The sequence below is a fragment of the Neomonachus schauinslandi genome, chromosome 9, assembly GCF_002201575.2.
Source record: "Neomonachus schauinslandi chromosome 9, ASM220157v2, whole genome shotgun sequence".
In the NCBI taxonomy this organism is placed as follows: Eukaryota; Metazoa; Chordata; class Mammalia; order Carnivora; family Phocidae; genus Neomonachus; species Neomonachus schauinslandi.
In genome coordinates, this window is record NC_058411.1 from 27,312,296 (window position 1) to 27,329,664 (window position 17,369).

The 17,369-nt window shown below is 40.8% G+C and overlaps 1 protein-coding gene across 3 annotated transcripts in view; it reads right to left on the reverse strand.

Moving 5' to 3' along the window:
* Positions 1 to 17,369, reverse strand: part of ZNF410 (zinc finger protein 410) — a 42,789-nt gene that overhangs the window by 3,835 nt on the left and 21,585 nt on the right. For 2 of the 3 annotated variants that reach the window (XM_021679783.1, XM_044918026.1), the window contains 6 exons: positions 14,250 to 14,400; positions 13,469 to 13,650; positions 10,106 to 10,195; positions 7,096 to 7,221; positions 6,215 to 6,355; positions 4,670 to 4,797 (listed from right to left, as the gene is read on the reverse strand). In XM_021679783.1, coding sequence (XP_021535458.1) covers positions 4,670 to 4,797; positions 6,215 to 6,355; positions 7,096 to 7,221; positions 10,106 to 10,195; positions 13,469 to 13,650; positions 14,250 to 14,400 — 818 coding nt within the window. The remainder of the gene's footprint in view (positions 1 to 4,669; positions 4,798 to 6,214; positions 6,356 to 7,095; positions 7,222 to 10,105; positions 10,196 to 13,468; positions 13,651 to 14,249; positions 14,401 to 17,369) is intronic. The other variant, XM_044918025.1, reaches the window with a different exon arrangement.

Consider the following 17,369-nt stretch of genomic DNA (forward strand, 5'->3'; position numbering starts at 1 on the left):
TATTTATTTGACAGAGAGAGACACAGCGAAAGAGGGAACACAAGCAGAGGGAGTGGGAGAGGGAGAAGCAGGCTTCCCACGGAGCAGGGAGCCTGATGCAGGGCTCGATCCCAGGACCCTGGGATCATGACCTGAGCCGAAGGCAGGCGCTTAACGACTGAGCCACCCAGGCGCCCCCTTCTTTTTTTTTTTTTTAACATATATTATTTGTTTCAGAGGTACACATCTGTGATTCAACAGTCTTACACAACTCACAGCACTCACCATAGCACATACCCTCCCTGATATCTATCACCCAGCCACCCCATCCCTCCCACCCTCCACCACTCCAGCAACCCTCAGTTTGTTTCCTGAGATTAAGAATCCCTCATATCAGTGAGGTCATATGATACATGTCTTTCTCTGATTGACTTATTTCGCTCAGCGTAACACTCTCCAGTTCCATCCACATCGTTGTTTATTTTTTAAGTAATCTCCACAACCCAACATGGGGCTCAAACTCACCACCCTGAGATCAAGAGTCCCATACTCTACCGACCTAAGCCAGCGAGGTGCCCCTCCCATGATAATTTCTGATACTTGCTTTGGTTATTCTCTGATGTTACTTTTTTTTTTTAGAGATTTTATTTATTTGACAAAGAGAGACAGACACAGAGAGAACACAAGCAGGGGGAGCAGCAGAGGGAGAGGGAGCTGAGCTGGATTCCTCCCGCTGAGCAGGGAGCCCGATGTGGGGCTCGATCCCAGGACCCTGAGGATCATGACCTGAGCCGAAGGCAGATGCTTAACGACGGAGCCACCCAGGCGCCCCTCCGATATTGATAAGCTTATTTTTAGAGCATATTTACAGAAGTTCAAGTGCAAGTGCATCAGTAAATTCTTAGAGGTTACAGGTCTGATCTACAATGTGTGATTATCTCCAAAACCAGAATTTGAAATGGACGTGTTGGTTTACGAATTGCAAATAGCCGGGACATCTGGGTGGCACAGTCGCTTAAGCGTCCTACTCTTGGTTTTGGCTGAGGTCATGATCTCAAGGTTGTGAGATCAAGCCCCTCATTGGTCTCCGAGCTCAGCTAAGAGTCTGCTTAAGACCCTCTCTCACTTTGCCCCTCCACCTGCTCTCTCTTTGACTCCCTCTAAAATAAATAAAATCTTGTTTAAAAAATTATTAAAAAAAAAAAAAAGGATTGCAAATAGCTTTCTTCTATCTGCGAATCCCTAAGGAATCAACATTTCTCAGTCACTGGAGGAAAGTCAGTTAGTACCAGGAGCTTAGATGAGGAAGAGGACTAAACCTGGAGCCTTGAGGGGCTTGTAGGTTTAAAAAAATGACAGTATCGGGTGCCTGGGTGGCTCAGTTGGTTAAGCGACTGCCTTTGGCTCAGGTCATGATCCTGGAGTCCCAGGATCGAGTCCCGCATCGGGCTCCCTGCTCGGCAGGGAGTCTGCTTCTCTCTCTGAACCTCCCTCCTCTCATGCTCTCTATCTCATTCTCTCTCTCAAATAAAAAAAAAAAAAAAAAAAAAAAACTTAAAAAAAAAAAAAAAAAAAATGACAGTATCAGAGGATGTGGTAAGCCTGCCATGATAAGGAAAAGGAGGGATGAGCAGTGGGAATGCCTGTGATAAGAGGAAAATAATAGAGGTAACAGTGAAAGAAACACAGAAGTGAGGTTCAGACAGAGGGTGTGTTTGTAAACATGCGACGACCCATGAGGGGAAAAGTAATCGTCTAGGATTTTCAGCTACACTAAGGGGAGCACTTTCCCCTTTGTGTTGTTAATATTTTTCTATGAAGTGTCTAGGGCTTCCATCATGAAATTGGGTGCTTAGGGCCTGTACGCCCTTAGTGTCCTCCTGGGGTGAAGGCCGAGTTTTCTTTTGTTTCTTATAGGTGGTCTGTGGTATTGTGTCTGTCTGAGGCTGTGAGTAAGCATCACCCAGACAAGGACACCCTGAATCCAAGACCCATGTGCCTAGGTCCGAGGGTAACAAATGTGCTATTACTGGACTTTTTGCACACACAAATCTGACCATGTCATACCTGGCTTAATACCATGCAGTGGCTCTCCACTGTCCCCAGGATAAAATCATGTCCTTGAAGTGAAGGCCCTTCAAGAGAGAAACCAGCTTATCCTTCCTGCTCTCACTTTCCATTCCACATTCCATCTTACTCAACCCTCTGTGGTTCCATAGTTGTGCCCTGCTCCCTCACCTCTGCCCTTGTACTCATTGCTGCCTGTTATTTTCTTCCAATCCCTCCCACTTACCCATCAAGATCACTGCTATTCATCCCTCAGGTCTCAACTTAAACTCTAAAACTTACTCCCTGACTTCCCCCTACCTAGTACTTACTACACTATGTAAAAAATTGCCCCATTTATTGATCTGCCACCCTTCCCATTCTCTCTGTACAGCACAATTCCAGGGGCACCATTTTGCACAGTTATAAAAGGCAGAGGTCCGAAGTCTGACTAAGCTCTTTGAGGCAGAGACTTTGTTTACTGTTGTTTAGTACCCAACAGAGGGCCTTGCACTTCATTAGGTATGAAGTATCTGTTGACTACGTTTTTATACATCTGGCATTTGTTTGAGAAAACCTGAAACGCTTCAATAAAAAAAAGGTATTTAGCAGTACAGGAGAGAAAAGCTCCAAGGTTTCAAATATAAAAAAGGAAAAGCCTGAGTGTTGTGGACTGGTTTGTCAGGATAATAATTTCCACTAGATAAAAAAGGAGATGATTTTTCTGAACTATTTTAGAGCAATCCAATAGTTGATGAGAGAAATATTTCTTTTATAGAAGAATCACAGTTCATAAAAGCAGAAAGAACATGAATCTAAGCTCCTAACTACCAGTTTTTAGGAAATCTGTAGATAGAGAAATATATTAAACAAAAGGAGTCAATCAGCCAAAACTAGAAGGTGGGAAATTCTTATTAAATAGTTAGGTCAGGGCGCCTGGGTGGCTCAGTTGGTTAAGCGACTGCCTTCGGCTCAGGTCATGATCCTGGAGTCCTGGGATCGAGTCCCGCATCGGGCTCCCTGCTAGGCAGTGGGCCTGCTTCTTCCTCTGACCCTCCCCCCCTCTCATGTGCTCTCTCTCTCTCTCTCATTCTGTCTCAAATAAATAAGTAAAATCTTAAAAAAAAAAAAAAAATAGTTAGGTCATTCTGAAAAAACGGGGTAGGGAGTGGAGGGTGGGGAAGACTATTAGAGATAAAGAGAATTATTAACCAAATGCAGTGAATGGGCCTTGTTTGAATCCTAATTTAAACCAACCAACCATTAAAAGACATTTTGAGAAAAAATAAAAAAGGAACGCAGACTAAGTATTCGAGGATATCAATAAATGATTGTTAATTCTGTTGGGTATGATGAAGACATTATAGTTATGAAAAAATACTTATCTGTTAGAGGTATGTGCTGAAATATCTACAAATAAAATGGTATGTCTGTGATGTGCTTTTAAATACTCCAGCACAAACAGAACAGCAACAGTAAGAAGTAGGCGGGAAGAGAGAATAGTAGAAAGTTAACTGTTGAAGTTGGGGGGATACGTACATGAGTTCATTATACTTTCTCTCACTATACTCTTTGAAAACTCTCATAATAAAAATTTTAAAATACATAAATGAAGAGGGGAAATAATAAAGGAAGTCTTCATAGGTGAGATATGTTCCCAAACAGTAGCCAGGAGAAGGTGGCTTAGCAAAGAACCAAGAGAATCAATAGCAAAAAAACTTTGAATATAATATAAGCAAGACTCAGACAATGGGTCACAATGATGAATACAAGGAAAGGTTCTGGCAGAATCATTAACATGCATGTCCAGAGCCCTGTGATCTTGGGCATCCCCAGGAATCTTACAGAATAATCCGGAATATTTAATATAGGATGCAATCATCTAAATACTGGAACAGCTGATTTTGTGGTATCAGGTTATAATGAAAAGGTCAGGGGAAAAGACGGGAGAGCACTGTAAGAGTTACTATAATATGAAGGCATCCAAGATACATGGGTTTTGGCAAAAGTTTATGCATATGAAATGAGCTCATGATGAAGTAAGTCATCTACTATACCCTAAGATTCTAGAAGCCTGACTGGTTTTCATTCTGTTTTCTGGGTTAGAGCTAAGATCGTAGAGTTGGGAATGCTTAGAAGCAACCTAAAACCTCTCCCCGATTTAGATGATGGTTCTCATTCCACAAGCGAGTGAACACGTCCCTAAAGGCCCAGTTGGTTCAGCCTGGTATCTCCCAGACATATGACCCTAATAAAATGAACAATGATTATTTTCCATGATTTTGCCACTATCTTTTTTGCTCAAGGACCACTCTGTCCAGGATATTTTCTTTACAAAATAAAAGCAGCATCCTCATGTCCTAGGCAGAGAACAGTAGGAGCAGATATCATTCAGTAAGGTATGTATATAAAGGAAATTAAAGCTGAGAGACCCAGTCATGAGTGACCAATCTCCCAATCCAGGAGACCCTAACAATCAAGCTTAAGTTAAGCTGGACTCATGCTTGGCTTAAAGGAAGATATTCTAGACAAAGTTTCCAGGAAAGGGAAAATGGAGTAATTTTCAGATCATCAAAACTAGATTCCCAGCCACTGTCCAAATTAGTCTCCACAGAAACAAAGTAAAGGCAAGAGACAGATTTACCTCCTGTGGATTTACGGCAGTTAAGACAGAAACCTCATATGACTGCCTCCCTGACTGCATGGTCACCAAGTGATGTGTCACATCAGGCACTGAAGACAGGGGACGTGGGGATCCTTCAGCAAGCACCTCTGAAACAGCAGAGAATGTTTCAACAAAAAATGAATCTACAGATATACCCACCTGCATTATCAAGCCTCTCCCATCCTGAAAAACCCATATTCCTGTATTTCTTCCAAATTAATTCCTGTCTGATAATAATCATCATTACCAGTGAATTTGGAGAGTATCACAAAAGGGGGATGGGAAGAAATGATATATAAGAGTTGACCATTTTTCAATATACCAGTTTTGAGTAGTATGGCTTTAGCACTGTTAGCTGGATTAGCCATGCATGAAACAGGGCAAAAGCTGCTGAGGCAGGCGGATCCCAGGACCAGAGCTTACCCTTAAAGCAGCCACCAACGATATACAGCATACTACGCAGAAGTTAAGAACTTAAATCTGGCTTCAAAATTCCTATTCAGTGTCCCTTCCTCCCTTGACACTTTCTCCCTTAAGAATGGCAAAGTAGTTCCATGCAATTTCTGTGTCCCACGCTTCAACTATGCTCTAGTATCATATTACAAAACGGAGGAGGCTTGTGGAAGCATGCTGGGCCGTGTAGACTCCGCACAGAAGTTTACACAAACATGGTCACTTATACACAAAACTGACTGAGTGGGATACAAGTAACTAAAACACAGGATCTCGGACTTCATTAGTGGGATCACTGTAAAAATCTTCTGAAATAGTTTATACATAAACTACTTAGGCCTCTAATAAATCAAAGTTTCTTCTACGGGGCTTTCAATAGATACTGCTCTTCCAGACTGTACTGTGTAATTTAGCATTTACTTACATACTATCTTCTATTCACTCAATGTTGTTTCCCATATGTAAGTTTTGACTTCTCAACTAGATTTTAAGGTCCCTGGTTTCTACTTTTATCTTTCACATGGTGCCAGGCACACAGTAGGCACTGAATAAATGCATGCTGACCTCACCTGTTAAGTTTTTCAGAGAAGAGGGCCTGGCCTGTGTAACTTGGGTGAAATTTCTATACCAGAGAGGAGCAACTGTTTCCTAGAGAGCCCTTTCTTTTCTCCAGAAGATATGGCTTTTGAAGGTATGGAGAAATTGCTTTATATCTCCTCTGTAAAACCTGGTTATGTTCTGTTTAAATGTTTTAAAAGTTAAGTTCTTCCATAACTGCAATAGGAAAGATAGAAATAGTTGGGCTAGGATGCTAAGATTATGGATAATTTTTTTCTTAAATTTTTTTCTCTTTATTCTTTCGTTACATCATCTGTTCAACAAAAAAAATATTTTTTTTAACAGATTCACTTATCCATCCCAGAGACAAAGAACACAAATGCTACGCAATCATACCACAACCACTCACGAGAAATGAAATTAATTAAAACCTTCATTCTGGAGACAACCCCATTCCTTAGTCCCTAGTTGCAGCCCATTTTCCCCCAAATAAAGGAGAGTTGAAAGTCTTACCATCATCAACTCCTAGGATAGAATTGGTATTTGGTAGGTTCAAGGACTCTCCACCAAGGCTGGGCTGGGAATTCATAGGCACCAGGTTTTTACTGGTTACTGAAGCCTCTTCAAGCAAACTACTGCCCATTAGTGGCTCAGCTGCACAGAGAACAGGATGTGAGAGACACGCTGCAGGCCAGGCTGTGCCTGGGCCCCATTTTCCTTCACAGGAAGCTGGCCTTTCCTTTCAGAACTGGAAGTTAACCTGTATCTTGGATGCTATCTACTTTTGGGGAGCAAGAATAAACCTAGAAGGGAAGGGTGGAGCCTCATAGATAAATATCCTTGCCTGCGATCAGCATGTGGAGAATTAATATATGAAATGGGAAGGATACATCCTTGGAAAGGAGTATATGGAATGAAATAATTGATTAAAGACATGGAAAAAAAATAATAAAAACGAGTTATCAAATTTAAGTTAGGGTAAAAAGGGAATCATGAATGGTATGTAAAAAATGTTTAAACCCTCGTCTTACAGAAGACTTTATTACAGTAATACTCAAATGCTGGTTCATGGATCAGCACTAGTTACCATTACACTTACTACAGAAACCAAAACTACAGATTCTGGGATCTTACTCCCAAATAATTTCAGTTATCAGTTTGAACTGTTTTGTTCTATTTGGGGGGGAGGGGTGGACAGGCAATACAAATATATACATTTTAAAAGCTTACAGATTTTACTGTAGAGCTATATTTGGAAACCACTAGTCCATCAAATGAGACTAGGTCTCTCTCCCTAACACAGAATCTGAAAATTTCCAGATAACCAGATAGGCCAGTTATTTGGCTTTTTGGACCCAGAAGATACAGCCCTCCACTCCACCTTCTCTCCTCACCAGTTTGCTCCTGCTCTTGACTCCCAGCTGCTCCCAGCTGCAAATGATGCTTTCTCATGTGCACATTCCTACTCCCACTCTGAGAGAAGGTCTTCCCACAGACTTGACACTGATGAGGCTTCTCTCCTGAAACAGAGAGCAGGTTAAGACAAGGTAGCCAAAAAAAAATAGGGTACACTTCTGACATCAAGAGAATGGACTCAAGACCTGGATAGAGAAGTTCAGAGAATGTTAAACTAAACAGAAGAGGCTTTTCCTTTGCCTATTCTCCACCCAGCCCTGGAGGTCCCCAGCCTCAAAACCTTCATACACCAGGGAAGGCAGGAAGAGTTCACCAGCAGGACTTAGTATGCTCATTGCTCCCAGCTCCTATCCTTACAGTACCCACTGTACTGCTGCCTTCACAACCTCTTTGATATCAGATCATGGCAGCCACACAGAATATTTCCTTCCTTTTCCAGATACATTATTCCATGGAGCTCCAGAACATGTACCATCCTCAAGGATTCCAACCCTGGGTTCAGAATACCCCCTTATCCCACTTCCTGCCACCACTCTCACAGCCGTCAGCGTTTACACCGGTGGTTCTTCTACATTGTGATCTGAACTATCCTCTGTGTCCTCAAGTCCAAAGCTCTCAGTCACTCTTCCACCTACTCAGACAATGACACTTGGAGCTGGGGTCAGAAACACATGCCTATAGGAGATTAGTAGGTAGCCAAAGTAAGTGAAATGGCCAGAAAATTTCCAGAAAAGGAAAATCTATAGAGACAGAAAGCTGACCAGTAGTTGCCTGGATCTGGGCGTGGGAGCAGGAACTGACAACCAGGGGGCACAAAAGAACTTTCTGGTATGACAGAATTGTTCTAAAACTGGATTGTGGTGATGACTGTACAATTCTGTATATTTTCTATCACTGATTTGTATGCTTACAATGGATGAACTTTAAGGTATATGCATTATACATCAAAAAAGCTGTTCAAAGAGAACTACAGTGGATTGATACACAGTGACTACACAGAAACCCATGAATTTACTAGAAGAAACAAGAGCACCAATTTCTTTCTTTTTTTTTTTTTTTAAAGATTTTATTTATTTATTTGAGAGAGAGAGAATGAGAGAGAGAGAACACCTGAGAAGGGATAGGGTCAGAGGACGAAGCAGACTCCCCGCCGAGCAGGAAGCCCGATGCGGGACTCGATCCAGGGACTCCAGGATCATGACCCGAGCCGAAGGCAGTCGCTCAACCAACTGAGCCACCCAGGCGCCCAAGAGCACCAATTTCTTATTTTGAAAATTCATAATTAAAAGAAATGAAAAGAAAAGGAACACACGTTTTTCCTGCCTTTCCTGTGCAAATTAATAGCCCTACTGGATAGAGAAGACACTTATTATACAAAGAATTCCAACTGATGTGAACAGAATGACAGAATTAGAAAACCACCATTTTACAATCCTAATGAAATAACCAATTCAGGCATCACTCATGAAACCATACGGCAAAAGGTGCTAGGGAACTTAACAATGTGAAGATCAGGGTGTTACCACCTGAACCCACTGATAAATTCTGACAACCAAGCACTGCGTGCCTCCTGATATGATGATACAAAATGAAACACATACAACCATTTATAACACATCCTTGCCAAATCTTTGAACCTTTGAAGCTTTTAGGGCTTACCTCCATTTATAGGAAATCTAAGGGAACAAGTTAAATAACATAAAAGGAAGCAAACCAACAAATCCAGAATGTGGGACATTCCATAAAACCCAACTAACTGTAGTGCAATAAGTCTATGGCATGAAAAAAAAAAGTCGCTATAAGCAGATTTAGATTAAAGAAGGCTTACTAAGTATAATAATTAAACTAAGTACAATAATTAAACCTTATTGGATCCTGATTTAAACAAACCCATTGTAAAAGACATTTTTGAGACAACTGCAAAAAAACTAAACATGCACTGGGTGTGAGATAAAACTAAAGAATTGTTAATTCTGAAAGGTATGATAACAGTATTGTTGTTATGTAAGAAAATGTCTTTGTTTTCTCTACTCTTATGTATGTTTGACATAATTTTATACAATAAAATTAAGTAAGATAAAATAAAAACACTCTACAAGCCAAGCAAAACATACCTGGAAGTCCACATCTAACCCACAGGTTAACAGTTTGTCACCTTCTGCTTAGAACTTGTCATCAAGTAAGAGCTCAACTCTGAAATTCATATCCCTGATTGCTTACACCTCTCCAACTCCCTCGCTCCCACTGAACTGCTTTGCTGTCCTCATCACAAATAACTTCCAGTTCCTTCTCTCCACTCCTCCTGTTCTGGCTTCCCTATACTTCCCATGGCTAACCATTTGAACAATTACTTGATTCCATTCTAGAATCCCTCTCCACTCTTGAGTTCACTTCTGCCTTGGCAATCTCTGCTTTGAATAACCTCCATGGCCCATATCTGATGTAACTTATTAAGCACCCAACACAGTGCCAAATAAATTTTCTTTCTTTTTTTTTTTTTTTAAAGATTTTATTTATTCATTTGAGACACAGAGATACAGAGAGAGAGAGAGAGCATGAGCAGTGAGAGAGGCAGAGGGAGAGGGAGAAGCAGACTCCCGGCTGAGCCAGGAGCCCGATGTGGGGCTCGATCCCAGGACCCCGGGATCATGACCCGAGCCGAAGGCAGATGCTTAACCATCTGAGCCACCCAGGCACCCCCCCAAATAAATTTTCTGATCTCCTCAGAAAAGCTCTGGATTAGAAAGCAATTCAATCAATGGCTCAGCTGAGAATAAAGCAATTAGGTTTTCCCCCCTTGATTATACAACCCTTTTAATCCAATTATCAAGAGCCTTCATTTCTGATTCTGTCATGAGAAGTAAACTTTATATTGAACAGTTTGTTTCTTTCTAGATTTCTTTATACCATTTCCCCACCACCACCACCCTTTTACCCTTTTGGTTCTCTACCTTCCCTGAAATCTATGAAAGGCACGGGTTCTAGTACCTGAGTGAACCACCAAGTGTTTTCGCAGGCTAGAATACTCAGCAAAGGAACGGCCACATCCTTGGGCTTCACAAAGGAAAGGCTTCTCTCCTGGAGACAGAAAATGACATAAAGAGTCAGCCTTCTGATGAACTATCTATTACTCTCTTTTTCCATTAACCTATCCAGTTTCCAATGACTTGCTCAGATTTCTTGAATTCGGGCTATGTAGTTTCAGTGGGGCTATCTACCCAATAAGTGTCACCTCTCAATGGTCTCCTAGCCAACAGCCCACCAGACAGCCCTACCCTCTTCTTTAGAGTGGCGACCTCTGAGCATCATACTTCCTTCTCCTTCCTGGCTCAAGGGCTGACCCCCAGCTACACTGACCCACCTTCTTCAGTGATCCCATCCCTTTTGAGGATATCAAGATTAACATCACATATGCTGTCAGGATTTTTTACTTTATACCATTCTTTTTATGATTCAGTTTCTAAATCCACTAAAAAGTACAGATTTTTAAAGGTTATAAAATAGGTTTTACATAGTCCTACTATCTAACCCAAACAAATGAAAACAGATATTCAGTCAGAGGTACAAAGAAAAATCTATAACAATATGCTAAAAGTAGTTACATCCTGAATAGTGCTATTATGGATGATTTCCTTTCTTTGTGCTTCTCTGTAATTTTTATTGTCTACAATATTACATTGCTGGTTTTTTTAATTTAATTTTTTTTTTAAGATTTTATTTATTTATTTGACAGAGAGAGAGATAGTGAGAGTAGGAACACAAGCAGGGGGAGTGGGAGAGGGAGAAGCAGGCTTTCCGCAGAGCAGGGAGCCCGATGCGGGGCTCGATCCCAGGACCCTGGGATCATGACCCGAGCCAAAGGCAGCCGCTTAACGACTGAGCCACCCAGGCGCCCCTGTTGTTTGTTTTTTTTTAAGATTTTATTTATTTGACAGAGAAAGAGCACAAGCAGGGAGAGTGGCAGGCAGAGGGAGAGGGAGAAGCAGGCTCCCCGCAGAGCAAGGGAAGCCCAATGCTGGACTCGATCCCAGGACCCCCAGGATCAGGACCCGAGCAGAAGGCAGTCGCTTAACCAACTGAGCCACCCAGGCACCCTACAATATTACATTGTTATTTTAAATCAAAGATGTATGGTAAAAACTACATAAGGCCTGTAGACTAACTGATAGTACTCTTAACCTTCTGGTTTTGATATCGTACTGTGGCTACAGAGGATGTCACTTTTTGGGGAAGCTGGGTAAGGCACACAACATAACTCTTTGTGCTATTTTCGCAACTTCTCATGAGACTGTAATAATTTCAAAATAAAAAGTGAGAAAAAAATCAGAGATGGCAGTTCCTATCTAAGGGTCACAGACTAGTGTGAGAGATAAATGTATTCATAAATAACTTTAATATAAATTCCTGTACAAAAAAGTGCTATAAATATTTAGAAAAGGGAGGAATTCCGGGGTGCCTGGGTGGCTCAGTGGGTTGGGCATCCGACTCTTGATTTTGGCTCAAACCATTATTTCAGAGTGATGGGATCAAGGGCCCTCCACCCCCACCCCATGCTGCTCAGCAGGGAGTCTGCTTCTCTCCCTCTGCCCCTCCCCAACGCTCAAGTGTGCTCTCTCTCTCTAAAATAAATAAATCTTTTAAAAAATTTAAATTAAATTAACATAATACAATCTCAAAAGGTTACTGTGAGAACTGAGACACAAGTTAAATATATTCAGCATGGTGTCTGGCACATAGTCAGCCCTCATGGTAAGCCGAAATCGGGAGCTTTAATTACTGTTGTCACTACTAATAAAGATCTGCGGTCACTTTGACATTTAAGATAAACTGAGCTGTCAGCATTTGAAAACAAAATCCTTATAAGAGCTTTTGGGTCTGACCGGAATTCAAATCCCAACTCTGCCGTTTCCTAGCTGTGTAATATTGGGCAAGTTGTTTAACTCTCTAATCCCCTATTTCTTTGCCAATAAATACAGTATCTAATTCATAAGTATCGTTGAGGACTAAAAGAGACAATGTACATGTACTTGACACATACTAAATTGCCTCAATAAATGCTAACTTTTATTATTATATGAATTCTGGCGACTGGGATCTGTGAGGCATCCAGGGATAAATGATTACACTGCACCCCGACACTGTGGCGAGAGACACACTGAGTGAAACGGGAGAAACGACAAGTTCTGGAAATGGTGAGCAATTAGGAGATTCACAAGGGAGAGCTAGCAGGAGCTAGAATGAGGAGAGAAAATAAGGTCATACTCCACAGTAAAAGAAAGCATTTTAAGATGTTCAGTTTTATCCAATCTACAAAGGGGATGAGCAGCACGAGGATGAAGAGGTTAATGAATTCAACCATAAGGCATGGTGAACTCTACTTCTTCCCTTATCTAGTCTGCTAGATGTTTTTCTTGTTCTTTTATTCAAAGTGCTTCTTGGAGAGAGTATAGTTTAGTCTCTCAGGAAAAAGCTGAGAACAGAGCTATTCTGCCCTAAAACATATCCGGTGGTAATGTCAATCTAGCAGGAATCACAGGGACGTACCTAGAACAAAATGGCTTCAGCTTGGGTTTCACTTTTGAATGCCCTTTAATTGTACCTGCTGTCATTTTAGCAATGCAAGAAGAAAGGAGAGACAAAGAAAGTGGCAAGAAAGTGGGGAAGAACAGTTACACATCCTAAGACTGGTCTCGGTTCAGTGATTAAGCTCTGACAAGAAACTTAGCACATTTTAGGCCAGGTGGCTTGGAAAGTTACCTTACACTCTTAGAATGAGAGTCAGGGTATCTTTATTTTGCTCCTTTGATATTAATACGCTATTTGACCCAGATCAAGTCACTTTCCCATTCTGCTTCTCATGCTGTGAGACTCCACCAAAAAAGCAAACTCCTCAAAGTCAGGGATTCATCTTAGCTTTTGTATTTCCCCTTTCCCTTACCCCATTTAGGGGCTAGCAGAGGCTCTGTATGGTTTGTGTGATTCAATGAGTACTACTGATCAAAATTACAATCGTGTAACATTCGAAGATATTTGGAAATACTGATTTTGTCCATATCTCAGCATATCATTGTTATCAGAGAAGGTCTTATATCCCTTCCTGCACTTTAGGCTCCTACAGGCAGAAATCAACACTATCCATTCCTCACACACAGGTGAAAGGTCAATAAATATTACTGAATTAACTGAAAAGTGCCATGAAGCATATGAAAAAAAGAAATCCCATTTTCAGAGTTTTAGCAACAAGCCTAAACCTTCATTTCTATTCCCACGTCAAAGCCTTTCCTGAGGACAGGCGAGCAAACCCCGAGCCCAGAGGTAGACTGCCTACAGGGAAGTTGGGGTTGCACACACCTGTATGGATGCGCAAGTGGTTCTTCAGATTTCCAGCTGTAGTGAACTGCTTACCACAGCTAGACTCGGGGCACATAAAGGGCTTCTCCCCATTATGGGTCCTCATGTGCACCTTCAGCCTCTGCAGCACATAGAAGCTTTTCCCACAACCTTCTGCAGGACAGATGAAAGAGCGGTCATTTCTGGGGGCGGAAAAAAAAAATCACATAAGCAACAATACCTGAAAATGCTCTTTGCTAGAAAGGACAAATCAAAGCTCCTATTGCCTCTCAAAGCAGACAGTAATTCCCAAACCTGGATATACCAGAATCATCTGAAGTTTATTAAAACCAGAGATGCCCCAGGTCTTACTCCCCACCCCCTTTTTTTAAAGTAATCTCTACGCCCAACGTGGGGCTTGAACTCACGACCCCAAGATTAAGAGTTGCATGCTCTACCAACAGCCAGGTGCCCCACACCTTACTTCTTGAAAAATGATTTCACAGGTTTATGAGTGACACCCATGCTTATGTATTTTTTTTAAGTCTTCCAAGAAATTATATTTTAAAATGAGATTCCAGAACTCTTGTTCTAAGACGCTTAGGTACCAAATGTCTTACTAAGTATTTGTGAAGAATGAGGTAAATGAGACAATGCAAACCCTTCTATTAAAAAACAAAAGACATCTTAATCACAAGTGAACTGGAGCCCCTGCTTTCCTTTAATGTGTCAATGGGGGACAAGCTCCTCCAGAAGCCTCAACATTCTTGAGCTCCAAGTATGGAACCTCAAATATGCTCACCTATGTGTTTTGAGATGGTACTTGAAGTGAGCTGGCCACACAAATGTCCGGTCACAGCCTTCAACTGTACATTTGAGCTTCTTTTCCACTTGAGGAAGGGGCCCAGAATCTTTGGGCTGCCCATCACCAGAACTGAGGTGGACATTTTCTCCTGTAACACAGTCACATATTTGTAATCCAGGGAAGGAAGCTGCTGAGGTACTTTGTTTCAAACAATAAAGCTCCTATATTTTACTCCTACTGATCAATAAGCAGGTATCTATCTTCAGCTTCCCTAGCTCTCTTGATACCCATCTAACAACTGAGCACACAATTTGTTCCCATCCCCTTACTCCAGAGAATTTTCAAAAGCCATCATGCTTCGTTTCACAAGACCAGGCCTCTTTGGCAAATGTAAGAAATGTCCACAATGGTTTCACATAAAAAAAAGAGAGTTAAACCTATCCTGCATTACACAAATTGGCAGGGAAGCATATGCGTCAACACCCAGAGTGGGATGCTAAAGATGGCTTCTTGTTCCAGGTATTACCGAACTTGTATTTATTTTAGGAGGGGCAGCCATTCTGGCTTAGTTCTGGGCTTATGCTTGTGATTTCTTTTGTAAATGATCACTCTTAGATTTCTATCTTCTGAGGTCTATTTGGCTGTTTCTATCATTTTAGAGAATAAGAATAACCTTCCAATTTCCTGTGCCACTTCTCTTTAAGAATACAAAAACTCGGCTGATTTTACAGTATCTAACCACATTTTTAAAAGCTAGAAATAACATGAAGTTTTTTGTTCAACAGAACAAAAGGAAGGAAGAAAATGAGCACATAGTGCAGTGCCTCCCTTAAACTTAAGTGAAATCAGTTAAAGCTTTATATAAATCCCAGATTCACAGGTAGTACACCTTTTCTTTCATTTTCTTCAAGATATAGTTGGATATCAAGAGAGAAAAATATTTACGACTACTTAATTATGCTACAAGCATATGGAGTTTATCTTTCTACTACATATACCTCAGGAATAAGATTTATATTTCCAAATTTCCCTCTCAAAAGCCAAGAATAGGGACAATAAATGTTGTGCCCATCACATTTCCTGGAACCTGACAGTTGATCAAGGTTTCCATCCCGTCTACTAATCTTAATCTCTTCCTGTCCTACATGTTCCTTGCTGTACAAGTCATCAAATGCTAATCATAAAACTAATTGCTCCAAGGTCAGAGTAGAATCTAAGATGCCTTTTGCTATTAATTTTTTTCTTTTTTAATATTGTCCCGCAGTTTTTTTTTTTATTTAATTGAAAAACAGCCGCACATAGGTAAATTTTAAACAGTACAAAACTGTATATACCCTAAAGGAAATTTCCCACCAACTCCAGAGCTCCAGCTAATTAATTTCTAATGAAAGATCAGTAGAAATCCCACACTAATACAGAAATTTAAACCGCTGACATTTGGGACTTTGTGCATTCAATGTTGTATATACAATGAGAACACTGACAGAATCATGAAATTTAAAAACTGCTCAGAAAACAGTGAATTGCCTTGTATTTGAGTCCTCATGAAACTACTCCCTTAAAAACACAAAGCACTGTTTGCAGAAGATGGATTAACTTAAAATGACATCAACCAATGATAGTTTTGGATATTCAGAGATCATCTGATGAACTGGTTCCCCCCACGAAAAAAGGGAAAGACAAAGAAATTCAACACCTTACATGGCGCACATTGGATAACACTGTAAACACTTTAAAGATCCCACAGTTATGTGAGGTCTTTGCATTTGGGATAAAATTTCCAGTGAAAGTATCATATATAGTATGGGTCAGTAAACTTATTCTGGAAAGGGCCAGATACTAAGTATTTTTGGTTGGAGGACCATACGGTCTCTGTCACAACAACTCAACTTTGCCACTGTAGCACCCAGGCAATTTGTAATGAGTGGGCATGCCTGTGTTCTAACAAAACTTTATTTATAAAACAGGTGGTTATCTGGCCCTTTGCTAACCCCTTATAACATAAAGCATCATATACAAAATTTAAATATATCTGTATTTCAATCAACTTAGATAGAAGTGAAGATGTGCTCTGAGAAACTGCTACTGGACTCACAAAATGGCTTTAGTAACAACAAAGATATTTATGTTAAAGATGCATTTAAATACCAAATAAAATCATTTCATTATGTTAGTGGGTGAAAAGCAATATTAATATATTTCATGATTTAAAGTGTGTGTAATCAAAATAATAACATTTTCAAAAAACCACTCACAGTGTTTAACTTTATCTCTATGCCTAACGGTTTATATATCTAAGTTAGCCCCCTCAAAGGGTTTTATGGAATCATCTCATTGATAAAATAGAAGACTGTCATATATTTGGGCTCACTTTATATTCAAGTATACGAGGTAGTTGTTAGGTAATAAGGTAACATATTCTGAGAGTAATAAAAACATCCACACAATGCTTTGCTGATTATAAAGCATTTCCCAGGCAAAATCTTATTTAAATCTCCAAAACAACCCAATCAGGTAAGCTACTTGATCTCTGTGTTCTGAACAAGAGAAAACTGCAGCTAAGAAGGTTAAGTCCCCCAGGCAGAGGATGAGTTAATAACAGCACCAGGTCTGGATCCCAGCTCTCCAGAGGCCAAGCCCAAGGTTCCCTCCCTTGCACCAGCTTCTTCCTGGCTCATACCGCACTGCTTCCTTAATGCAAGGAGGAGATGCTGCCGGTTTCAGGACCCAGAGATTAGCAAAAGCATCTCAGGAAGAATCTGAACTTTAGAGCCTCCCCAAAATGGTAAAACTGGCCATTCTAAGCAGCATTACAGTAGTCAAAGCAGAACTAATTATGTTGAAACTAACAGAAGTCTGGAGTTCTCATGAGGAGAAAGGGGAACCCCCCTACACTTTGGTGGGAATGCAAGCTGGTGCAGCCACTCTGGAAAACAGTATGGAGGTTCCTCAAGAAGTTGAAAATAGAGCTACCCTATGACCCAGCAATTGTACTACTGGGTATTTACCGCAAAGATACAAATGTAGTGTTCCGAAGGGGTATGTGCACACCAATGTTTATAGCAGCAACGTCCACAATAGCCAAACTATGGAAAGAGCCAAGATGTCCATCAACAG